General features: G+C 40.8%; 2 protein-coding genes across 12 annotated transcripts in view; one reads left to right on the top strand and one right to left on the bottom strand.

Annotated features, from left to right (window-relative positions):
* The window catches only part of CLVS1 (clavesin 1), a 191,508-nt gene extending 177,113 nt beyond the window's left edge, over positions 1 to 14,395 (top strand). Inside the window, exon 6 of the mRNA XM_069465575.1 lies at positions 10,850 to 14,395. Within this exon, the coding sequence (XP_069321676.1) occupies positions 10,850 to 10,937 (88 nt within the window). The 3' untranslated portion in view covers positions 10,938 to 14,395. The remainder of the gene's footprint in view (positions 1 to 10,849) is intronic.
* Positions 12,614 to 27,026, bottom strand: part of ASPH (aspartate beta-hydroxylase) — a 221,055-nt gene continuing 206,642 nt past the window's right edge. For all 11 annotated transcript variants that reach the window (XM_069465561.1, XM_069465562.1, XM_069465563.1 and 8 more), the window contains 3 exons: positions 26,918 to 27,009; positions 26,412 to 26,545; positions 12,614 to 14,905 (listed from right to left, as the gene is read on the bottom strand). In XM_069465561.1, the coding sequence (XP_069321662.1) occupies positions 14,755 to 14,905; positions 26,412 to 26,545; positions 26,918 to 27,009 (377 nt within the window). In that variant the 3' untranslated portion in view covers positions 12,614 to 14,754. The remainder of the gene's footprint in view (positions 14,906 to 26,411; positions 26,546 to 26,917; positions 27,010 to 27,026) is intronic.

Raw genomic sequence — 27,026 nt, 5'->3', positions numbered from 1 at the left:
CTTCTCCCTTTCTGCACTCTAATCAGCTTTCAGCATGGACTGACTGCAGTTCAGTCCAGGTGTTCTCAGCTATCTGGGTAAATGCGTTACATTTAGAAGAAAGGATTTTGAAGTATTACTAAATACCCTGCTGGTAATTAGAGATTGAAAATATGATTTCATAACTTATAATTCTTAGAACACTTTTTTCTCAATGAAGATCCATTTTCTGATTTCATTCACTATGCTTAATTTTTTAAATAAATAATAGATGATGATTATGCCAGCTCTTGGATTCATTAATATCAATGGGAGAAATTCTTTTGTGAGAACTTGAATGTTAACATTGGATGACATGAATATACAAGTCTATGCCCTTTGGTTTCTTACTAAGTTGTAGCTATTTTTCATACAGTATAGTACAAGATACAGTGTTTAAGAATGTGGATTATAGAATCAGATCTGGGTTCCAAATCTGGTTCCATGACTAAATATAGAATCTTGAGCAAATTAGTTAACTTTTTGGAGTCTCAGTTTCTTGATCTGCAAAATGGAATTACAATACCCATCTCAGAAGACTATTGTGAGGACTAAACAAAGATAATGCAGGCTAAATACTTAGTGCAGCACCTGGCACATAGTAAATGCTCAAGAAATAGTTGTGGTAGTTGATGATGATGAATGGCTGTGGAGGTGGAAAACTGTGCTGGAGATAATCCTAAAAATATCCAAATAAAATGTGTATTGAAATCTTCTTTTCCAGAATAGTCTCAAATTGATTTCAGACACAGCAGACAAGAGTTACTGAGTGCTGATTAGAATTTTTGTGCACATCTGGAATACCCATGGTGACAGATCAGATTTAAAAGAGCTTGGTTGGGCCGGGCGCGGTGGCTCACACCTGTAATCCTAGCACTCTGGGAGGCCGAGGCGGGTGGATCACTCAAGGTCAGGAGTTCAAGACCAGCCTGAGCAAGAGCGAGACCCTGTCTCTACTAAAAATAGAAAGAAATTATATGGCCAACTAAAATATATATAGAAAAAAAAATTAGCCGGGCGTGGTGGCGCATGCCTGTAGTCCCAGCTACTCGGGAGGCTGAGGCGGTAGGATCGCTTAAGCCCAGGAGTTTGAGGTTGCTGTGAGCTAGGCGGATGCCACGGCACTCACTCTAGCCCGGGCAACAAAGTGAGACTCTGTCTCAAAAAAAAAAAAAAAAAAAAGGTAAATATTTTCGAATCATGAAACCTAATGTACTGAGCACATACTAACTTCAGGGAAGGCTTTCCAGGTTTGGACAATCTCTGTCATTTTTAGTATTTCTATGCTTTTCTAGAATGATGTTAAAACAAATGTTGAGGTAGAGAGGTACTTGGACTATTTGAACAAATCGGCGTAAAGTCTGAATTATATAATTTTGAAAAATAAAATCTAATTCTTTTCAAGAACAAATGGTGATGGTGACCCAGTCTGGTAGCATTCATGACAGCTTGGGGCTAAAATTGTCATCTTGTCCAAGATCATCATTTTACATGGGGGTCAGAGAGGCTGAGTGAGGCGCTCCATAGTGACACAGCAAGTTAGTGACGTGAGTGATGAGAAGCGGTACCTAACCCCTGGCCTAGTACTCTTGCCTTAGTTTATCCACCCCTCAGAGGGCTCTTATGATGAACAGCAACAAACATCTGTAGTCATAAAGTTAATGCTAATTTTGCTGTATGTTTAAAAAAATCTTATTTTTCTTCAAGAAGTTTAAATTTCTTCCTGAAGCTTTTTTTCATCAAGAAATGCATGATTTATTAAGAGACATTACATTTGAAGGGGAAGATTCATTATATTGCACTACATGTTACAACGGCAGTTTGCACTGGGTCCTACCTTACTGAGAGTAAGGGGGCTGAGAAAGCTACCTGTTCTTCAGGGCCCCTAAAAACCAGGCAGTGTTAGCCTGACCAAAAGAGTGAGAGGAAAATATATTTTGGTTAAAAAAAAGTCATGAGCAAATACATTGAGGAATGGAAAGAGCACAGACAATTGCTAATTCCTGATATTTTATTCATATTTATTTATTTAGAGATAAAATTACAGGTACATTTTCACCTTTGTCTAAATGATAACAGATGAATGGAGTCTAACCAAGTTTCTTTCTAGCTAGAGTTCAAACGACAGTGATACTAGGAACATGGTTCTCATGGCAAGTGGGGCTTTGTATGTGCCAGTCTGAGGACAGGTGCGTTAACACCTGGAAAGGGCTTAGAACAGTGAATGTGAGCAATGACAGACAATGGCATTGTTGCCGAGGCTCATTAACGTGACTATGGATTTCTCAGTGAGAATTAGTAGATTATTCTAGGCTCAGCCACAGCATAATGGAGTAAATGAGGCTCTAGACCAATGCTGTAAAATTGAAATATAATGTAAGCCACACACGTGATTTTGAGGTGCCTAATAGTCACATTACAGAAATACAAAGAAACAGGTGAAATTAACTTTAATATGTTTTATTTAACCCAATGTACCAAAATATTATAATTTTAATATGTAGTTTAAGGAAATATTCATGAGATATTTTACATTCTTTTTTATCATACTAAGTCTTTGAAATTTGGTGTGTACATTACCTTTACAGCCCATCTTCATTCAACCTGGCCCAAGTTCAAGTCCTCAGTAGCCTCTTGTGTATTGGGCAGTGCAGCACTTCAGGAAAGCAACCTGAAGGTGCACGTGTTTTCTTTTGGGTCTTCCTTCCTTGTTATAAGATAAAGACAGTGCCCAAGCTCAGCACATTTCAGTAGAACTACATTATACATTTAAACTTGAGTTATAGTACATGTAAGCAGGTGCTCTGAGTTGATGTTTGACTCACTCTAAAAATAGTCCACTTCAAAAACAATAGAATATTTATTAATTTTCTTTTGATTGGTGTCTTTATAATTCCAGTTCAGTAAATTATGACAAATTTTACTGTCAAAGTGGAGAGAGGTTTATTTTTTATTTATTTTCTTTGATAGGGAAAATATTTGCTGCTTTGTATGAGAAATACTTAGGCTTCTCTTTTTCAAAATAAAATTTTATTCAGCAGATTGCAAAACATTAATTGTTCCCAGTGAGTAAAGTCATGTTACCTGCTAGGGTGATTCTAATTATGAAGAGTTTGGTAGCTGAACAAAAGAATATATGTAATACAAATATTCCTTAACCTTCCTTATCAAGGTCATTACTGAAGGCATTGTAGTAGAAAGAAACTCCATATAGCTTTACACAGTTGAAAACAACTACAAATACTGAAAGCTACATAAACAATGTTAAGCAGATGGGAATTTGTGTTGCTTCTAAAATTACAAGATATTAAGTAAGGCAATAAGGGTAGCTTTCATGTAGAATAATTTCATCACTTATTTTTAATTTTTAAAATGTTGGTCTTCATCCATTTTGAAATTTTAGTCCTTCATTTGGTATCAGACTATGTGATGTATCAGTACACACAATTGTAAGTTTTCTAATGGGAACTTTGAGTTCAATTCATGCTTTGTGGCTAAATTTGTAAATGAACCAAATATTCCTGACTCCAACTTTCTTATCTGTAAATGCAGAAGAGTAAGAAGAGCTGAAAGGACAAGCGTGTACACCCAGCCGATACTGGGCTAAACACTTTACGTGCCTTAATTCATCCAACCCTCATTGCCTCCACCCCCATGACGCAGGTGCTGTCAGAGCTCCACTTTACACGTGAAGAGGGGGATTCGTCCCAGATCACAAAGCAAGGGGTGGAGCCATCATTCAAGCCCAGGCCTGAGCTTCTCTGGGGCATTCCTTGATCCTTGAAGTTACTGGGAGGAAAAAAAAAATGAATAGAATTACTTAGAATTCTTTATAGATATCCTTTTTAAAATCTTACTTTCTGTTCAGAAGTCTTTGTATAGGCTCACTAAGATAATAGACAATTTTGTGCTATTTCACAAAACCAAGTCTGTTGTTGACTTTAAGAAATAAAACCAGTGTTGTGGAATATTTCTTGAAAAATTGATGAGGATGGTCCTGGAAAATGAATAGGTAGGACCTGATTCAAATGAGCATTTGACTGAATCACATCTGAGGCTCCTTACAGCCCTGGCACTCGATGACTATTGGTGAATGCCCATGGTCGGACAGTGGAGTTTCTTCCTGAGCTCTTACAGGAGTCCACATAGCTCAAGCAGGCAATGGCAGTTCATTGGTAAATAAAAATGTAAGGTGATTGTTACCTGTTGAGATAAAGTACATAAATAAAGTTTTGGACATAAACCTCTGCCTGAGAGCAGAACTCTCAGTCCAGTTGTAGGTCTGCAGAATGGACTGACTCATGGCCAATTGTTTTCCCTTTTTTTAAATTTTTAATTATTATGGGTATATAATAGTTGTATATCTTTATAGGGTACATGTGATGTTTTGATACAGGCATATAATGTGTAATAATCAAATCAGGGTAATTGGGGTATCTATCACCTTAAGCATTTATCATTTCTTTGTGTGAAGAACATTCCAATTCTACTCTTTTAGTTATTTTAAAGTATATCATAACTTATTGTTGACTATAGTCACTTTGTTGTGCTATCAAATACTATTCATTCTATCTATCTAACTATATTTTTGCACTTATCAATTACTTCCACTTTATTTGCACCACCCTTCCCCCAAGCTATCCTTCTCAGCATCTGGTAACCATCATTCTCTCTACTCTCTATCTCCGTAAGATCAATTATTTTAATATTTAGCTCCCACATATGAGTGAGAACATGCAAGGTTTATCTTTCTGTGCTTGGCTTATTTCACTTTAATGTTCTCCAGTTCCACCCATGTTGTTGCAAATTACAGAATTTCATTCTTTTTTATGGCCAAGTAATATTTCATTGTGTATGTATACTACATTTTCTTTATCCATTAATTCATTGATGGCCACATAAGTTGATTCCAAATCTTGGCTATGTGAATAGTACTGCAATAAACATGGGAGTACAGATCTCTTTTTGATATACTGATTTCCTTTCTTTTGGATATATACCTAGCAGTGGGATTGCTGGGTCATATGGTAGTTCTATTTTTAGTTTTTTGAGAACATCAGTCCTGTTATCTGTAGTGGTTGCACTCATTTACATTTCCACCAACAGTGCATAAGGGGCCCCCTTTTTCCACATCTTCACCAGCATTTGTTATTGCCTGTCTTTTTGATAAAAGCCATTTTAACTAGGATGAGATGACATCTCATTGTAGTTTTGATTTGCATTTCTCTGATGACTAATGATGTTGAGCATTTTTTTATATACCTGCCAGCCATTTGTATGTCTTCTTTTAAGAAATGTCGATTCAGATCTGTTGCCCATTTTTAATTCCATTATTTAATTTTTTATTATTGAGTTGGTGGAGCTCTTTATATGTTCTACTTATTAATCCCTTGTCAGATGGGTCGTTTGCAAATATTTTCTACCACTATGTGGGTTGTCTCTTTCCTTTGTTGATTGTTTCATTTGCTATGTAGAAGTTTTGTAGTTTGATGTGACCCCATTGGTCCAATTTTGCTTTGGTTGCCTGTCTTTTGGGGTATTACTCAAGAAGTCTTTGCCCAGACGAATGTCCTCAAGCATTTCCTCAATGCTTTCTTTTAGTAATTTCATAGTTTCATGTCTTAGATTTAAGTCTTTAATACATTTTGATTTAATTTTTGTATTTGGTGAGAGCTAAGGTTCTAGTTTCATTCTTCTGCATATGGATATCCAGTTTTCCCAGCACCATTTATCAAAGAGACTGTCCTTTCCCCGATATATGCTCTTCACACCTTGGTGAAAATAAGTTCACTATAGATGTATGGATTTATTTGTGAATTCTCTATTCTGTTCCATTGGTCTACATGTCTGTTTTTATACCAGTACCATGCTGTTTTGGTTACTACAGCTCTGTAGTATAATTTGAAGTCAGGTAATATGATTCCTCCAGTTTTTTTCTTTTTTGCTCAGGATGGCTTTGGTTATTCTGGGTCTGTTGTGCTTCTGTATAAATTTTGGGATTATTTTTTCTATTCTGTTAAAAATGTCATTGGTATTTTGATGGGCAACATTTTCCATTTTCATCTTCATGGAATTGTATCACCATTGGAATCAGTAAAAATTAAACCACAGCCATAGATCTTTAATAATATAATGACATGAAGTGGGAAAAGTTCGAATTTGGGGGGGGGGGGAGGTGAGGAGAGAGTGGGAGAGAGGGAGAGAGGAAGGGAAAGAGAGAGTAGCAGGAAAGCAGAATGTGGCTATCAAGGATAAAATGAAGCCTTGTTAGGGTTGGCTGCTACCTGAGATAATGGTGGCTGAAATAAATCACTGCCCTGCCTGCCCTTGGGGTTAAGCTGGCTTTCAGTATTGGAAAGAGAACCCATGAGAAATGTTTGCTGTAGCAGATGTGTTAAGCTTCTTGTGAGAAGGAAAAGTCACTGAATGGAGAGATTACTACCAAGCGTGATCTGGACAACAAAGCCTCAAGACATTGTCTTATCCATGGTTAATGTACTAAATGGACAATTCCTAAGCACTCTGTTTAGAAGTGGTGGAGACATTTTTTATCAGTGAGCAGTTGGTCAGTCTTCTCAGTGGGTATTTTGACTCAGATAAATGGACTGAGAGCAAGATTTAAGAAGGATGTTTCTGTTGACTTCATTTTTTTCTGGATTTTTTGAAAAGTAACATTTGCTTTCTATTTTTTTTCAATGAACTTCATACTTCATAATATAGTGTGTTACTTACAGCAAATATTCATTGTGTGACCATATAAATGGAATTATGTCATTTTGAAAATAAAAAAGGCTATTGTCATCAGGGAAAATGTAGACCAGGAAAAAAATGTGACTTTTGGTTCATCATGCTCCTATATCTCAGAATCGCCCTTTTGTTACCGCCATTCAACCAAAGCATCTCATGGCTGAGATCAGAGAGCCTGCATTCTGGGTCTCTGTTCCAGTGTAGCTATTGAAAGAAGTTATCTAGATTCCACTTTGACTCTATGTGGAGGAGAGAGTGAAAGTTAGTCACCTTAACAAGGACTGTGAATAATGTCATTGTGTGAAAGATTTCCCTTCCTTCCTTCCCTTCCATAGCTAACACCTTCCCTCTCCCAAACTGCCTCTCATCTGGCTAACTGGATGTCTGTCACAGTGACCCATATCTGTTGGGGATCTATGGCTGGGTAACTGAAGCAGTGTTTCCACAAAAGAATGAAGGTTTCTGTATATTTTTTTCACAGTCTTTGGCATAGAGTAGGAGATGCTCACAAAGATTTCTTAGCATGAGTCAGTGTGAATAAATGATTGCTTGAAAACTCATTATTTGAGACTTTGTTGATTTCCCCCCCACAGGGGCTCCCAAAATAGGGGGAAGGGAGAGTCTGGAAACAAATCCAACATTCATTAAAATCATAGATAATAATTTGAGTGGATAACAAATTTCAAGATCCAAAAGGATGGAGATAGGTTGGAAATATGAGGCAACTTAAAAAAGATGAGATTTAATACTCGACCAAGCACCTTCAAGATGAGAGAGAAATGTGTTAACCGCAGCGTGTGTAGATACAGCCCCATTTTCCTTTGGCTGTGTTGTATCAGTGCCAGAAAGGCTAATGCAATTCGAGATGACCTCAACAGGGGCATGCAAAGGTTTAGACTCCGTGGCACAAGAGGAGTCTGACTGACCTGAGCAGGAGGCCTGGAAGGGCCAGAAGGCACTTGCACATACTCTGGTGGCTCCAGAAGCCAGAATCAGAAATATAATAGTACACAGAAGTTTCAAAAGGGCAGATTTGAGTTCAATGTAAGAAAGAACTTTCTGGCAGAGTTGCCCCTTTAGGTACGTGGAGGAGCAGGTTTCTCAAGTTGTATATGTTCAAGAAGAGGCCGCATGGCCCATTCCTGAAGATGTCTTATCAGGTTGGTCTAGATGAGTGATTAAGTTTCCTTCTGTTAATAACTCTGTGGCTGCGGTTCACATGCCATGTTGTGAAATAAAGTGAAGTCACATGAAAGAAGAAGAGAAATACAGTTTAAAGTCTCTAAAAGTAGATGGCCTTCCATATCCCCCATTTTCACAAGGGTCCCCAGGGCAAAGCAGGTAGGCAGCTGTCCACGGTGTTGGAGGGATGTGGCCCGTGTGAGTAATTGTGCTGTGCTGGTTTTCTTCATATTTGCTGTTTGTTGTAATGCCTTCTGGATTTTTCGCTTTTCTGTTCCTTATAGAAATCTACACCCTTCCCTCCCCATACACGCTGGGCCCTTCACTAGAACAAAGAAAGATATGCATAAGAAATGTGTCAAAGGTCTGAGGATAAACTATCAGCTGGGGCTCCCTTCCTTTGCTCCATCCCAGCAGTAAATAAATCCATTTCACTTTCAAAGGTTCAACTTGGTATATAAAGTTGGACTGTTTGAATGGATTGATTTTAACAGTACAAATCAATTGTTCTGAGACACTTCTACTGATTTGCTTCTTGATTTCTTAATTTTATCCTTTCTACAGTATGTACATATCCTGAAAGGAAATAATCTTAGGCAAAAAATTATTTTTATGGGGAGGTGGAAGAAATGCTAAATGTTTTAGCTAAACAGCTCTCTCTGTGGCCTTAGGTACACCCAGGAGCTGTGTGCTGGTAATAAACCTGTCATCTTCTCCACTCTCTGTGTTGCCTTTCCTATGTTATTTGAATTTTTGGTTCTTTAGCTTTTGCCCCATCTATAAAATGGAAACAATAACAGCACTATCCCTTAGGGTTGTGAAAATGAAATAAGTTAATACATGTAAAGAACTTCTTGGAGCTGGTGCATACATAACAAACATCAGTGTCATTATATATCATGTTGGGGTCCTCAAGACCACCCTATGTCTGATCATTTACTAGAACTCACAGGACACAGAAAAGCTGTTATACTCGCAGTTATGTTTTATTACAGAAAAAGATACAGATTACAATCAGCAAAGGAAAAAGGCACATGGGTTGAAGTCCAGGAAAGACCAGCTGCAAGCTTCCAGTTGTCCTTCCAGTAGTCACGTGGACGTAATTTAATTCTCTCAGCAATGATGTGTGACATGTACAAGGTGTCATCAACCAAGAAAGCTCACCTAGGCCGGGCACGGTGGCTCACGCCTGTAATCTTAGCCCTCTGGGAGGCCGAGGTGGGTGGATAACTCGAGGTCAGGAGTTCAAGACCAGCCTGAGCAAGAGCGAGACCCCGTCTCTACTAAAAATAAAAAGAAATTATCTGGCCAACTTAAAATATATGCAGAAAAAATTAGCCGGGCATGGTGGCGCATGCCTGTAGTCCCAGCTACTCGGGAGGCTGAGGCAGGAGGATTGTTTGAGCCCAGGAGTTTGAGGTTGCTGTGAGCTAGGCTGACGCCATGGCACTCTAGCCTGGGCAACAGAGCGAGACTCTCTCTCAAGAAAAAAAAAAAAAAAAGAAAGCTCACCTATGCCTTAGTGTCCGGGGGTTTTTGCTGTGGGGTCATTCACATAGGCATGCAGTGCTTTTGTGACTGAGCTTAGCTACTCAGTCTTCAGCCTCTCCCTGCCCTACTGACCCAAAGAGGTCAAACTGATATGGGGTGACCTAAAGCTCAGGCATACGAAAGCTGACATTCACCATAAATCACACTGTTAGCATAAACTATCGGCATGACTCAAAGTCCCAGACACACAAAGATGTTCTTAACAGGCAGGATATTCTAAGGGCTTAGAGGAGCCAGTCAAGGGCCAGTCTTTTTTTTTTTTGGAGACAGAGTCTCACTCTGTTGCCCTGGGTAGAGTGCAGTGGCATCATCATAGCTCACTGCAACCTCAAACTCCTGAGCTCAAGCAATCCTCCTGCCTCAGCCTCCCAGAGTGTTAGGATTACAGGTGTGAGCCCCTGCGCCCAGCCCAAAGGCCAATCTTAAAGACTTTTGGAATGTGCAGGGTTTGGGCAACCCAGGTCTACTTACAATTTTACTGGACATATATGTGAATTTTGCTTATTTGAACAATCTAATCATTTTCTTAATGTTTTGAATAACTTGTTTTTAGCATGTGAACATTTATTAAATACCTTCTGCATGCATAGCTCGTATAACCTTTTCTCTGTAAGATGGAAAACAATTTCAGTTTTAATCCATATTATAAACTTAGGGAAAAAACTGTTATTAAGTGCAATATAAAAGGATACATCAGAAACTAAAGATCCCTACCTACTACTCTTGCAATAATGGTGATAAGAACACTCCATATGTTTTAACTGTAATTCCATGCAAATGCTTTATATATATTATTAGTTTTAGTCTTTAACAACTGTAGGAAGTAGGTACTATTCTGTTACACAGGAGAGAATAAATTTCCAGAGAGTTTCAAGAACTTCTTCAAGCTTCTCAACCAGGAAGGGGCAGAGCCCAACTTTACCATCTGATCCCAAAGCTCATGGTCTTAACACCATGCACGATAGTTTCCAATGACTTTGAGAAACAAAGTGTTTAAAAAGTACATTGAAACATTAAAAATTTAGCAAAATTTATTTGACTTTATACATCTCAAGATCCATGGGATGTTTAGACACTGGGGCAGAGTGTGACTAGAATACGTGTGTCCGTTCTATCAACAGAAGAGGTTACTTACTTCAAAGAAGATTCCAAGACTCCAAAATGCCTCTCTCCATAACAAGGTGGTATAGAAAACACAAGTAAGAAAAACAGATGCAAAAGGGAAAAATTATGTATTTTGAGTGTCTGTGTTAAAAGGGAGAATATAAAATCCAAATGTCCCCAAAGGTTCCAAAATTGCTGTCACCATGAATTGTTTGTAATTGTGTCTTTCTCCCTCCCCTCTTGTTAGATCTCAGTCTGTGGTAGAAGCTGGGACCCTGAAACACGAGGAGAAGGGAGAGAATGACAACACTCAGCCACTCCTGGCTCTGGACTGAACCCCGAGTCACCCCAATGCTCCTGCACACTGGCCTTCGGTGGCAGCAGCCACCCAGGAAGCACATGTGCAACTGACCCACACAGACACGTGTGTTCCGCTTGACACGAGGTCCTCCACACCTGACCCCAGCAATGACTGTCATCAGCCATCGGTCTGAGCAGCCAGAGTTGGACAAAGACTTGAGAGACACTGTCTTTTTCAGTGAGGGGACTGGAGGATGATGCAAAGCATTTATGTAAAAAAGATTCTCCCTCCCTCCATATTTATGGTATTAAATGAACTGAGAAAAATGAAAAAAACTAAATTTGATGGACACACTGCATTAGGACAAGGTTTTTTGTGAGGTCACACACAGGGACCCTTTTCAGTTTTTGAAAATTAAGATTAAGTGCATTTCCAAGTAAATACGTCAAACTGTGCAGACACAATTGTCAAGTTTAATGTAGTGCAAAGCCCTGAGACAATAGTATCTCCGGTAATATCCATTCTTATTGAATTATTTTCTTTGACCTCATCACCAGCATCAAATTGTTCAGCCTAAGAGCGTGTTCTCGTAGGCCTGGCTATTTGTAGAATTTGCTTATTTTGATATCCTGCAAAAAATGATTTTGACATCACGTCTTGTGTGAGGCCATCAGCTGACTATCATGACCTTAAAAGAGGACACGTAGAATTTGAAATATGATTAGTTCATCTTAGCAACACGAGTTCCCACAGGCAGCCTGAGAACCCATTAGTACAGCGTGTATCTGCAGAGCGGAGACATCTCATCGAAAACACGTCAGTGATTAACGAATCCATTCCAGTTGCCTCACTTGGGTCACTACAGCAAAGAAAAGTGCCATCGAACCACTTAACCCTTCCTGCCCACCCCACCCTCCCTGAAACCATTACAGGTATAGAGAAAGAGCATGGCTGTTGGTGAGACAGTAAACACTCAATCGTGGGGGAAGACCCAAAAGGATGACTAGATATGCAAGTACTGAAATAAGAGAAGACTAGAAATGCAGGATGAAATGCCAAAGATAATTTTATTTCTTTATCTATTCTCTTTAGAAATGGAGTCTCCAACTAGAAAATCAGATATAAAACAAACAGATATCACAGGATATGATACCCTTACTTGTGCCATGTTTCCCAAGACCAGTGCATATTTTTAGATATCTCTTATTTGCCCAGCCATGTGCATTACGTGGGCATTTATTAGTATGACCAGTTGGTGCTCAATGTCAAATAAAAAATATTTTAGTTGATAATAGCCAGTAAAATATGACTTTACATTTCCAGTATTTGGGAGGGTTAATTTGTTAGCTGAATTATTCAAAGGAAAGAGGTGATTCAGCTGGCCATAATCACCCCCGATAGATATTATTACTAGTCTTAACCATTTATTATATCTCTTTCTCAATGGGTCTAATGTTTTAATTTTTTTTCCTACTGGTAGAGAATAATAACAGAAGTAATTTTTATACTATACCCTTGGAGAAATAAAATTGAAATAGAATTAAAAATATTTCTCAAATAATTGCATCACAGTATAAATAAAACCAATTAATTTTGTGTAGACATTTCAAATCACAAAATAATAACACTGAAATAATTCTACCAATGCAGTGACTGAAACACTTTTTTTATGGACCAAGACATAGGTAAGAGAAATAAAGAATTAAAGAGAACTAGAAAATCCATTTTATTGCTTGGGTTTATAAAATAGTTGTGGGATCCAAGTATTTACAATGCTATTGGAGTCAATTATTGCCAACATTTTGCAACAGTAATAATAACTTCTAGCTTTTCAATTGGCAATATTTAGAATCCTACTGTAGTGGCCTGATTTTAAATACCATGTTATATTTACTAAGAGCTAGTTTTTACTCTATTCCATAATTTCATTACATGAATGTAAGATGATGGTTCAACAATGACAACTTATAGTATGAATTTCTTTATGTATATGCAATATACATATAAGAACCAAATTCAGTAAATGACGCAAATGTTCCTACATGAGCATTGAATTGTATTGCCCTTTGTCAGTCATTTCTTCTGTTCAATAAATACTGAAGAACATAACAGCTTTTTATTTTTTGAGAGTTTGCCTTCTCTTCCGGACTTCGGTAATTAACGTTGATATTTTTCCTCCCATGCCTTTTCACCTGATTTAGTGGGATTTTTGAACACACAGCAAAATGGAAGGAACAGGACAAATATTTTGCAAATTCTTCTACTGAAAACTGATGTCCTTAAGGTCAAGCAAAAAGGGCCAATGTCCATTTTGAAGAATGGTTTTTTAAACGAGGTAAAGAAGACCTCCTCCTTTGTTCTTAGATCGAAAAGAAAGCACAAGTTTTTCTACCTATGAATGAAATGAGGTGACCTATGTGCCATTTCTGCAGCATTTTTGTTCATATTGGCTTAGAATTCAGTGCGTAAATATTGTGACATTCTCACAGCCAACATTTTCAGTTAGCTTTGCTTTAAAAAATACAACATCTAATGCATTAATAATTACTAAATTAATGACTCCATCACCTTTGGAACGAGTAGGCAAGACCAATTTTCAACTGTTATTTCTATGTCGTGGGTAATATTAACACTAAATATGGATAATAACTGTTATTTCAAAGTGATGTTTAAATGGCAGAAGTTTCTTAAACCAGAGAGATGGAAGAGTTTTCCAAACTCTCTCAAAGAGGAAAGCAGTCTCGAAATCCCTACAAAGATCCTAGCATTCTTGGTGACCTTCCATTCTGCCGTCCTTAATATTTCTATAATATTATGATAAGAATCATCTCAAGGACCAAACGGCTGTCTTCCTGTCACTCACATGGATCCATCATAGGGAAGGGCACTTTGGATTCCCAGGCTCTGTCTCATAGATGGCAAAGCGGCCAGGAGTCAGACACCCTAGCGGCTACCAGTCCACCTAATCCTGAGAGAAAATTTTTATTTCCATAAATTTGACTTTTTCCCCCCAAGCCCTGATACTTTGCATTAAAAGCATTTACAATGTGGTATTTTTTATAACTTACTGTAAAATGATTCTATGCCTTTTTCTAGTGTAAAAATTTCCTTTTAGAGAGAAATAAGATTTTGACAATATTTCCACTATGAGCATAGTGAGAGGAGAAATTAAGCATCTTGATCTCATCGAAGATAAAAAAGCAAACAGACTCAAGGGTAGGGATCAGTACAGTTCATAGACATTGGCACGATGATGTCTTCCTTTTTTGTATTAGGAAAATAAAATTGCTCTTTTCACGAGTGTCTTTTACTAAAAAGAATTAAAAGGGGGAAGTCCGAGTTCACCAGGAATATTACCATTAAACAGCGAGAGGTAAAGCATTTACACAGCTTGCCATTAAAATCAACAAAAAAGTAGTGGTACATGATGACAGACTAGTCTAGCTACCCTAGAAAAATATAACTGCATAGACAGTTACAAAAATTACAAACTAAAGCAATCCATTCACAGTTTCTACATATGTTCTCATTGTATACTGATTTAGACCTATTCTATGTCAAAAAAATATCTTTGGCTGGCAAGGTAGAAGCTATCAAATGTTCACCTTAAATACAGGCATAAGACCAGTGCCGTCATGGGAGAAACACAGCAGGGTGTTTTCTAAATGAATCGCGGTAATGCAAATATTCCCTTTAGTGTCTTCTAACCCTAGGAGGAGGCTTAGAATTTTTCAGGCTGCAAGTCAAAGAAATTAAGAGCCTTGGTGTTCAAATTTCTATCCTCGCACCCAAGGAGATGGAGCCAGAAAGGCAGCCTCTCTCCAGTGTTCCAAGCTTGCGTGAATTTCCTGCTAAATTGCAGGAAGACTGCGTCTCTGCTGGGGTGTCAGCTCCGGGTGCCACACATCCACGATGAATATAAGCCGGAAAGAGGAAGCGTCCTGCCACACCTCGTGCTCAAAGGAGTCGTCAAAGATGAGCACCTTGCCTTCCTCCCACGTCCTGCAATGGAAAGACATGGATTCCTGAGTAGAGCTTTGGGTGATTCGGGTGCCTGAGCATCAACTCCTGTCCACGTTCGGGAAATACCTTTTACGATAACCTTTGAGATATTAACCAGATAACCAGAACGCCAAGCCCAAATTTATTTTTCCCTTGATGGTTAAGAATTTCAGGATTCTTATTATGAACATCTATTTTCATTGCTTAGCACTGAAGATGCACAGAGGGCAGGGTACTGGAGATGAGGGTGTGTTGATCTTATTACACGCCCTGCAATTATTCTCCCCCAACCCTAAGAGAGGCTTGGAGCTGGAAAACATTCAAGGGCACGCCCTGGGGGCTCACACACAGGACGACTTCATCGTCAGTGACTCCACGGCGGCCCTCCCCCGCCCCTTCATAGACTGCTTCAGACCTATGGGTGGTGACTGGGTCTCATCTCTCAGGAACCCTGGCCCAGGGTCTGCACATCCCCAAACATCGTCTTTTCAGCTCATTCCATTTGTTCAGGTCCTATTTTACGGAATAAAGGAGTCTTTACTTAAACCCAGTGTCCAGAAAGCGAATAACTAAACTAGGTGTTTCCTAGCTAGTATTCTGGCTGAGGAAAATGGGCAGATTGGGAATGAATTTTGTTTATATTTTTAGTGTCATCTGCTATGCAAGTGGGTTATCCACGGAATATTTTAAATCAATGCTGCAAAACACCCTTTAGAGCCTCCAGCACCCCCTCATAAGAGATTTGTATAGAGACGAAGATCTAAATATAGTATTAGGCTAAACAAAACAATCGAGAGAGAAATAGGCAGGAGGCAGTTACAGGAGGCTTTTCAAATCCAAAGGTTTATGAGCCATGCCAATGATTTCTTCTCTTTAAAAGATATTAATTACCAATATATTAAATGTTATGTTTTTTACAATAAAATTTTTACTAGGAAATTTTCTTTAGATATTAAAATTCCACTTAATCATTTGAAATTTTATATCCTGGATTAGCAAATAATTACAATCATAGCAAGGGAAATGCTAGCTTGATTTCAAGTCACCATATTATCATACAGATGTTTTCCTTGGGAAAATTATTGGTGTCTTTTTATGTTCTGTACTAGATGATTAATCAACGTAGGTTGAGTAGGGCTTCTCAGCCTGGACACGACTGACGTCTGAGCCGGATCATTCTCTGTTGTGGGGCTGCGCTGTGCACTGTGAGATGTCCAGCAGCATCTCTGGGCTCCACCCACCAGACAGCAGCAGCACCCTTCACATCAGCACCCTTCACATCAGCTGCGACAACCGGAAGTGTCTCTAGTCATCGCCACATGTGGGGGGTGGGGGAGGGTGTGTGAGCAAAATCATCCCAGTGGGAAATACTGACATATTGAACAAATTGGACCATAAAATTTCCAAGTTATTTAAACTAACTGATAAGGTAATGAATACTTGCAAGTTAAATGTTCACTAAAGTTGGAAACCAAACATCCACTTCTGCTATCCCCTGACCCCCTCCTTGTGTGCTGTTCTCAGACACCTAACCTAATGCCTTGCATTCAACAGACATGTATTGCTGGGCTCTTTGATACAATTCCTCTGAAGGTTTAAAGAGTTCCATTGGAGTTCCATCCACGGAGAGCAGAGGACTGAAATACATGGACTCACGAGCAACTGACAGAATACGCATTCATTACCATGCAAAACCCGGCTTGAAAAGAAAGGCAAAGCCAAGAAATGAAAAAAAGAAAACCCTAACAAGAGAAAGGAATGAAGTGATCCACAGCCTATACAGTTAGGCTGTCATTTTCTAGGTCTTAGTGTTGTCAGTGGGATTAAGGATGTCGGTCAACAGGTGCAAGCCTACGATGCAGGGAGGAGGAGGAGGAGGGGGAAGTGCATGTAAAAGGAAGGGCAGGACAGCAGGTGCACAGTGGCACTATCCACAGCAGCCCAGTGTACACTAACAGATATGTGAACAAAACATGGCATATACACACAATGGAATATTACTCAACCTTAAACAGGAAGGAAATTCTGACACATGCTACAACCTAGATGAACCCTGAGGACATTATGTCAAGTGAAAGAAACCAGACAAAAAGACAAATACTATATGATTTCACTCACATGAGGTCCCTGGAGTAGTCAGATTCATAGAGACAGAAGGAGAAGGTGGCTGCCAGGGGCTGGGGGGAGAAGGGGAATGGGGAGTTACTATTTAATGGGTGCAGAGTTTCAATTTTACCAGAGGAAAGAGTTCTGAAGATGGATGATGGTGATGGTTGTACAATATGAATATATTTATTGCCACTGAAAGGTACACTCAAAAATACATGAGATGGGAAATTTTATGTTATATGTATCTTACCACAATTAAATAACAGGAAAAAAGGGCAAGGTAGGGGAGAGCATGTAGGGGAAGAGAAAGAGGGAGAGAAGCAGTCTGGCTCAAGAGAAAAGTCATGGTCTTTGAAAGGAGGCCTCTTGTCCCTGGTGTTTAATACTTGCGGGGTGAGTTACTTGCGTACTTTGTATCTTCATCGTCATAGCTGACGTGGGGATTAGTGGATGGTTGGCACATAGTGGATATTCAATTAATGACAGAGACTATAAAACAGAGAATGAAGGAAAATATAGGGAAAACAGGAAAAAGATAAAGACAGGTGAAATTTTGGGAACTGGTACGTTACCAGAAATCACCCTGGCATCATTGCTTATGAAATCTGCCCTCATTTGAGAAAACTGAAAACTTCCAAGGAGGGATGAGATATCAAAAACCTCCAGAGAACCTGTGAAATACACTTTGTACAATAATGACAAGTGATTCTCAAAGTTTTTTGGGTGTCAGGGAATCTAGAAGCTACTTATTAATACTGGAAGTAATTAAAATAACTAAACAGAAAATTCTAGGCTGTACAAAATGACATTTTTCACTAGATTCTGACAGGTATAACAAAGTCAAATATTTAGGAACATTTTATGGGAGAAAAGCCTCAAGCATTCATTTATTATTTTAAATTCCCTGTGAATTGGGAAAAGTTATTAGCATTGGAACACAGTAGTCACTCAGGGAACACGAGTGCATGTAAGAGTAGAATTTAAGAACCACAGGCTTGTGGCTGTTCAGATATATTAACTCAAATATGAATTAGTGTAAACCCTTAATTAACCAGTTTCTTAAACAAGAAATCTGGGAGGTATTCCAAAGGATTGCTAAGTGGCTTCTTCTTCTTCTTCTTCTTCTTCTTTTTTTTTTAGGATCATAAAACTCTATGGGTAAGTGTAGCCTGTCATACTTCTTATTTGCCCTTCCATTTTCTTTCATACATTTTCCCTGAAAATAGCAAAGTACTCAAGTAATTAATGTAGATTCTCTAATGTAGATTCTTTCTGAACACTTAAAAAATGGTGCCTTTCAATTAGTTATCAGAGACAGAATGACTAAAAAGTGCATTCACCCTTAATCTCAAAGGGGAAAAGGGAAGAACAATAAAACCTCATCCAAGCCACGGCCAGACTGAAGTGACTCAGGGTTTGGCTGGAGATCTCTCTCCTGCCTGGGAAATGAGTGTTATACTACAAAAAGAGACAGAGCATAAAGATGTCAAAGGTCTTTAGATCTCTTCTGAATGAAAACCAAGGACTCTCACTAGAATGCAAAGAAATCGTTTTCAGGCCACTTGTTTTGTGAGCAAAGCTCCATCAATATGATTAAGTTACACTCCAATTATGACACAGAAACATTCCTCTGGAGAAAACATCTGCAGAGTGGCCTTTGAAAGGGGTCCCCCGGAGGTGCTGCACAGACCTTCTCCCAGGACCCAGAGGGGCAGGATGGGGGGATGGGGGCTGCTGTCCATCCCCAATGGGCACTTGGGCTTCCTGGTAGAATTTCTTACCACTAAGAGAAGAAAACCTCTCCTTGGTTGTCCCAAAGATACAAGAATATCTGGTCACAAGATAAAGCAATATTACATAATCTCTCAATTTCTCAAATTCTTATAATTATAATTAACGATAATGATAGAATGGCGGCAGCACACAATTAATAACTATAATTTTGCCATAGAATTATCATCAATATTAATAAGGCTAAGTAATGATACTAGGTACTTATAGAGTCTTCCACCTAAGAATTTTACAGATATTATCTCAGCCATCTTTGCTAAAATGTTCTGGGGTAGGCGAAGGACATGGTTGTCATTTTCACGCAAAAGAATCCCATGGAAACAAGTTTAGATGTCTGCAGTGATACTGGGATTCAGTGGTAGAAGCAGAAAGCCACTAGGCATGTTTCATTACAGCCCAACACTTTGGCATAAGATCACGGTCCTAGGGACATTCTTAGCGCCTGCAGACGCTATGCTAAGGTGGCCCGCAAGGCACAGAAACAGGCTGAGTGGAATGCAGGAAAGGGTTAGGAGCTCAGGAATAAGGACACAACACAGCTCTATTCATTCTGTCTACTGAAATTCCCCAGTTCTGACTCCATTGGACACCCTGGTGTGGCACATGCTGTAAGGGAAATGCATTGTCCTCTCTCCCCTGTCCCAGTGCACACAGACAGCTTCTGACTTTCTCCTCCTGTCCCTGGGTCACCAGCAGTAGAGGGATCTGGAATACAGATGAGAATGCTGAAGAAGGAAGAAAAAGAAAGGAAAGAGGGAGAGGAACACTCACAGGGCTATACAGATGGGACGTCACCCCCCCACCCCCAACCAGTATCTCTAGCTCCAGGGTGGGGGCCTGGGGCGGAAAAGGAGAGACGTGAGTGGGGGCAGCTCTCTGCTGCACTGTTGTCCTGCTTGCCTTCCAGGGTCCCTCCCAGCCCAGGCCTATCAATCACAGCCCCCTCTGTGCCATCCTTTACCTGCTCTGGCCCCACACACCTTCAAATTCCTATTTCACCCTCTTTCCTAAGTTCTTAAAGCCCCCACCCTCTAGGCTGCAAGAACTACCTCCAGTGCTGAAAGAGTGCTTGGTCTCACTCCCCGGAACATAAAGGACAGAAGTCCCATTTCTGCAGCAATCAGACAAGGAGATAATAAACACTCAAATATACTGAGTGCATTTTCCATATAGCACTTTGTAAATATAGCTCTGAGTGAATTCATACGGATTACACACAAAGACATACTTTTATCCTTCCCATTTTACAGATGAGGAAACAGAGGCTTAGCGAGGTTATGCAAACTGTCTAAAGTTACTTAGTACGTATGTCTAAAGTACTTGGTAAGAGGGAAAGCCAGGATTTGAACCCAGGTCATGTGACTTCAGCACTATTAATCTGATTTTATGAAGACACAGAATGCTAAAATTTGAAGTAAAGACTCAGGATGCATTTTTTGCATAGAAACATTATTATGTAATAAGTAGTCACTGGTTCTAGAGCCCTGTCAATAGCGATCATTAGTTAAAAAGCTTCTGCAGGCTGCCCTAAGGAGCCTCCCCATCATTGACCATTGCCATGGAAAAATGGATCCCAGCTCCCCAACAATCAATTCAAGTGCTTGGAACACAGTCTATTTTCAATGTAGGAACTGTCATCCCCATGAAGGTGTGGAAATGTATGTGTGTGCACATTCTATGCATCTGTGTGTAGGAAGAGCTATAAACACACCCGTGTCAGACAGGACAGGGGTCAAGACACTTTACTAATGTGTTTGATTCACCAAGTTGCTAAAATGAAAAAAGAGGACAAAATGTTACTGTTCAATAACAAGCAAACCTTCAGGAAATATCCCATTTAGTTAAAAAATGCCCTTTTTGTTCTCTAGTCCCAGATGAGCAGGTTTCACTGGTGACCTGTGGATAAGGTCACATCACAAGGCAGATGGACGGGGGGTTAATTTTGTGGAACAGAAGATCTACGGTTTCAGGAAAAGTAACCAAAAAGAAAAGAAAGAAAAAAAAAAAGAAAAAAGAGAAGAAGGGGTGAAACAGTTGGTTCTAAATGAATCAGTAATTCACAGCTTCCATAATGTGATTCAAAAATTTTAAGACTTACTTTGTCTTCTTGGACACCTTAGGAAAACAAAACAAAACAAATATTGTCTATGAACAACTCATGGTAGATTAAAAAATTAAGTCTCTCTCTCTCTCACTATTAATATTTTTAGCATGACTTTCACACAGTCTTCCTAATTGGAACCTTGAGAGATTAATGAAAATATATGTTATAAAATACTTGAGGTATGTGGAAAAAGGCCATTATTGCTACAGCCATATAGAGAGGGATTAAATGACTGATCGCCAATTCATTTCTTCAGTCTGCTGCTAAGGGACACTAATGTCAACGTGTACTTTTCCTGACGACCTATCAGTCTTGTTCAACATTTCAGGCTGGGGATTTGCAGGCAATCACGCTGAGTCTGCAGGAGAGCTTCAAGGTCACTGTTCATTCTCTTAGCACGGTACCGGCATGTTTCGGAAGGCCCTCTTGAAGACTCAGAAGAATGATTTTCTTTCTGGAATCATCCAAAGCTCACACAACTTAGCCACTCCATGACGATAATAATTCATTCCCACTTGCCGGGAGCGTGTTTATGCACTGACACAAGTTTCTTCAGCTCTGGATCAAAATTGCTAACGAGCTCATCCTACAAACCACAAAGCATGGCCTGCCTGGGGTGACACAAACAAAAGGCCCAGAAATGGAGACTCCTCAGCTGCTTTCTCTACTTGCTACCAAGTTATCTGGAAACAAAAATCAGCGCTGAAAATGATTACCTTGTAAGTATAGCATGATCCTAATTTTGTAAACAACAACAAAATCCAAAAAGCCCAAGCAAGGCTAGGGGCACAGGCTTTCAAGCCAGAATGCCCAGGACTGAACCCTGGTTCTAACATTGTAGTGTGCTGAACAGTGTCCCCGCCTAACTCCACAAAAAAGATACATCCACTAGGGACCTGTGAATGGAACCTGACTTGGAGAAAGGATCTTTGCAGACGTAATTAAGTTAAGGATCTTGAGATGAGATCATGCTGGGTTAGGATAAGCCCCAAATCCACTGGTAAGTGTCCTTATAAAAGAGAAGACACACAGGGAGACAGTGATGTGAACACAGAGGCAGGGGTTGGAGGGAAGTGTCTACGAACTGAGGGACACTGAGGGTTGCCAGCAGTTGCCAGGAGCTGGGACAGAGGCACAGATTTTCCTTCACAGCCTCCAGAACGAACCAACCTACCAACACCTCGATTTTAGGCTTTGGCCAACCTGAACCACGAGAGAATAACTCTGTTGTTTTAAGTCACTCAGTTTGTGGCGATTTGTTATGGCAGCCCCAGGACACTAATGCAAATACCCTCCCTGGGCACGATGCTTATCATCTTCATATCTCAGTCTCCTTGGGGGTAAAATAGGGATTTTAATAATGCTAATTACATAGGACTGTTGTGAGGATCAATGAGTTCATGTATGTAGAGTGCTTAGAACTGTGTTTGGCACATTGTATTTTTGTAACATTATTACTATAGTCACCACCATCATCATCATGAATATACATATAAAGGTATTGGGAAGCATCTGGGCAATATCTCTGGGTATTGGGATCAAAAATAATACTTTTTAATTGTGCTTCTCTGTTTTATACAAATTACGTGCAAGGAGTATATATGAGTTTTGTGACTGGAAGGCATTTATTAATTTGAGATGATCATTTATTTATAGTGACACAGGCTGCATACCTGGCAGCTCATCGCCGCCAGGGCACCGTGCCATGTTCTGCAGCAACGGAATATTTAACCAGCACACACACTGGCAGGAATCTGGCAGCTCTGGGGAAATAGCAATCTGATTATTAATGCCTGAGAACTACCATGCATAAATGCTACAGGTAACCTACTCTTTTGGAAGTTGAGACGTTCTGAAAAATTGCTTCCTGTTGCTGAGCACAAGGAAACCTGATTTCCTGGTATGTGTGTTTCTCTTCCCATGCTAATAGTACTACCACAGCCACAGCATGGAGCGTCCAGATTTCATATCACACTCTTTCCGTGCTCTGAGTTTATAAGCTGTCTCCTATTCGGATACCTAGCTGTTTTCACCATAAACATTACACAGCACTTTATTTTCACTGACCCATATCTCTGCTTTTGTAATGAAGTCCTAAGCCTGACTCGACCACCCTTGAGTCAAGAATTATTAAGGATGAGACTGTAACGTGACAGAAAGCGACAACAGTCAGAGGACACAGAGCAGGACTGCTGACGGCATTCATGACGACCAAGGACCCCGGCTCTCCCTGGCTCTGCAAGGAGGAGAGGACGGGAAGCCTTTCAGTGTCCTGGCCCAGTGACAGGCAGGTGGGTGGCAAGTGCTTTTTAATAATCACGTGAATTTGCAAAGTACACCGTCTGCAAATTATTGTTATCAGCAGCTCCTTACTGTTACTCGAAGTACATTGTATTTTAGCACAGCAGAAACTCAGGGGCTGCCAAGTTAATGTTCTTATTCAAGATTCCCCTCAGAGTGAGCTGCACAATGGGGCTTCCAGCCTTTCCCTGCCACGGGTAGGTGAAGACGGTTAACCTAATTGTCTTTTACACTTCAGGGAAGGGATCAGCAGTTGTTTGCTCCTCAGGCATGGTCACAAGGCATGTGCTGGGGGTGTGGGGTGAAAGATGCACCCACAGGTGTGCTCCTGAGGCAGGTCTCCTAGCACCACCCCTGCATTTTGCTTTGTTTGTTTTTTAGAGATGGGCCCTTGCTATGTTCGTTGCCCAGGCTGGAGTGTAGTGGCTATTCACAGGCACCATCATAGCACACTACAGCCTTGAACTTCAGGGCTCAAGGGACCCTCTCGCCTCAGCCTCCAGAGTGGCTGGGACTGCAGGTGCGTGCCACCACGCCCAGCACACATATTGAGCCCCTTCCCCGACTTCTTTTTAAGCCCCTGACACCATCCACCTGCTCCCCTTGCTGACTGCCACACCCCTTCTTCCAACCTGGACTTGCTCTTTCTGCCTCAGGCCACCGAAGACTAGGATTAGTTCCATACCTTTCCCTCTCCCGCCTGTGCCCACGTAGATTTTTATCTAGTGATTTTGCTCCAAGTATCTACAAGCAGCATAGAAAACAGGAGAATGAGAAAGGAGGGCAGGAGGAAGGCGGGAGGAGGGCAAGAGGGCGAGTGAGCGAGTGGATGCTCAAGTCAGTCCTAAAGCCCTGAGCAGCACTCAGGAAGGAGGCCTGGTGTTCTCCTGTGTCTTCACGCTCTCAGTTCACCCCCGAGGAGCTGGCCTTGTCCCTCTCTGTCTCCTCCTGCATTCTCCCATGTTCTCTCTGAACTCCCTGGGCCCCCCACCATGCCCCTGCCCCTCTTCCCTTTGGTAGAGAGACTCTGCAGGTCCAAACTGAGTGCCCAACGGTTTGACAAGATTCGTTCCACCTCGGGAGAAAGTTCCACCTGTCCAGCCATCCCTGACTCCTCCTCCTGGTCCTCCCAACTCTGCCCTTTCCTGCCCCCTCTCCTCCTTGGTTCTCCTTTCTCCTTCGCCTTTCTAAATGTAGATGTTTCCAAGGAATCTCTTCTTTCTCAATTGTCTCCCAAGCCTCCTCTAGAACCTCTTGCTAAGCCTGACTCTCAAATCTGTATCTCCAGACTTCACTTCTCCCTCCACCCCGTGCCAGCCCTCTATTTCTAGCCGCCCCCTGGATATTTCTATGACTGTGTCCAATAGCAATTAAACAAAACATTTACAAGCACCAAGTTCACTTTCCTTTCCTTGAACTTGCTCACGCCTCCCCAATTCCCAACATTTGCTAAAGCATCACCATCCTCCTAATGACCAAAGACTGAAATTGCAGCATCACCTTGGACTCCTGCCCCTTGTACCACACACTCAAGGCTCACCTGAGTCACCCTCACAGTTCCTCTTGCCCCTGCTCTGTACTCTCCGTTTCTTTCCAGCATCCCAATTCCAGCTCTTATCTTTTTGGTGGGCTGCTGTCAGCCCATTTCCCCCTCAGCATTCAACATGGCTTCCACAATAACTTCCTAACAGAGGTCTGATCCTACTAGTTTGGTATTCAAAGGCTTCTATGATTCAGCTTCTAAAATACTTTCACTTTCCCACCTTATTCTTTATGTACCCTACACTGTTGTTGCTGAATCATTCCATATTCCTCGTACGTGGCCTGTAATTTTTGGCCTCTGTGCCTTTAAGAGATGCTGTTCCAGAATGTGCTTCTCCAGCTTTCAATGTCCCAGTCATTCTTGTCTTTAAAAACTGTCACTGTCAAGATTCCCAAACCTCAACCGCAAGCAAGGCCCCTCCTCACCAACCCATCCGTAGCATTTTTACCTGCGCCTCTCTGATGACTCACGTGGCATCTTGTATTATCTTCCTGACTAGTCATGCCTGGCAGAGGAAGGCCACAGCTGATCCATCTCTGAATTTCCCACAGCACCACGTGCTGCTGCGCTGTGACGAGGGCAGGTATCTGCCAAGACCCAAAGGAACTACTCTATAGACCCCCAAACACTCAGCCTCCACTCAGACCTCTGCTAAGGACCACGAGAAATGCGTAAGAAGGCAACAATTTGGTTTCCGATCTCTAGGAGCTTACACACAGTTCAGTGTGGAGCTAAGGCTAACATATATTAGTGAATAAAAGGCAACAGAAAATAGGAACAGGCTTATTGAGGGTATACATTATACATATTCTAAGAAGTCAGAAGAGAAGTTCTATTTTTATGAAACTAAGTTGGATCTCAGTAATAGGTTTATCTTGGATAGCTGAAAAGACAGGCGTTCCAGGGGAAGGGAGTACCAGTGTTATAGGTACAGAAGCCAGAGCAAGTGTAGCTTGTTCACAAGGTCATGAATAAACCTGTCGTAAGTAGGAAAGGGAAAGGCAGGGGCAGGAGGGGGAGATCTCACATTCAGCATGTTCCTGCTGATGCTAGAACGTGCACTAAGTGGCCTGGAGGCATTATTCCGTTTAATCCATACTACAACCCTGCAAAGTAGGTATTAGCACTGCCGGTTTCCTAAGCAAGGAGGCTGAGGCCCAAAGGGATTAAGTAACCGGCTGAGGTTACACAGGATTAGCCGGCAGAGCTGGGATTTGAAAAAGGCAGCCGCTTCCGCTGCACCATGCTGTCTCCTCTAGAGCAAAACATCAATATCATGGGGTGTTTTTTTCAGGAAGAGGGACTTCTTGTATTTATAAATAATGCAAATTGTAAAGCAACAAGCACGATGCCTAATGTGTAGGGCTCAATACATGTTGGCTGACTCTGAATGCAAATCTGTCTACCTACAGAGAGAAGCAAGAAGGTTCCTCAACCAGATGAGGGCTCCGGGGAGAGGAGGGCAGCCCTAAGGCTGGCAATATCTCCAGACTAAGCACAAAGACGGGGTCTACACTAAAGAGTGTGCATTAATATCACCCTGCTCCAGTCCACTTCAGCTACAGAGGAAGAGGACTCATCCAACTGAACGTAGCTTCATTGTAATGAACACGCATCCTCAGAGGTGATGGACAAGAGAGAGGACGGAGGGAACATACTTGGTCTCGTTGGCACATCGGATCCTGCAGCCTTCCTTGGGGATCACCAAGCCCAGGTGCATTCGGAGCCTGCAGTTTGTGGGCCCCGTGTGAGGCCACACATGAGTTCCGGGGTGCATGATGGAATATTTGATCTGCGTAGAAAGCACAACACTCTGTTCAGCCATTCATCAAAATGTGGAGGAATTGCTAAATTAAAGTGGCAGTACAAAATTACTGTCAATTTGGGTTAGAGCCTTTGTAAGACTCCAAATTTATACTCACATTTTATTTCTTTGTGAAGGAACTAAAAATAAACACTCGACATTTTCCACAACGTGATAAACACTGAACGTTTTCCACCCTCCATTCTGACGTCAACTACATAAAATTACGGTTTATTAAAAAGGGAGTGAATAAAGAGGCATTCATCCGGCCAAATGAAATAAGCATTTCTTTGAAAAGGTCAGCACTTCCTTATTCCTAACAAGTCATTGTGTTCTCACCCGCACTGGGACTCTCAGTACCTGTCCTCGTCTGCATCCTGTAGTCTCGGGGAACTTCTCCAGTAGAGTACAGGTTTTAGGAGCTCCTTTGCACGCATTTTCATTTTTTCTTCCTAGAACAATAAATGAC

Source organism: Eulemur rufifrons, chromosome 3 (assembly GCF_041146395.1).
Source record: "Eulemur rufifrons isolate Redbay chromosome 3, OSU_ERuf_1, whole genome shotgun sequence".
NCBI classification, from domain to species: domain Eukaryota; kingdom Metazoa; phylum Chordata; class Mammalia; order Primates; family Lemuridae; genus Eulemur; species Eulemur rufifrons.
Note: the sequence above shows the minus strand (reverse complement) of the source record. Positions and strands in the feature narration are given on the sequence as shown.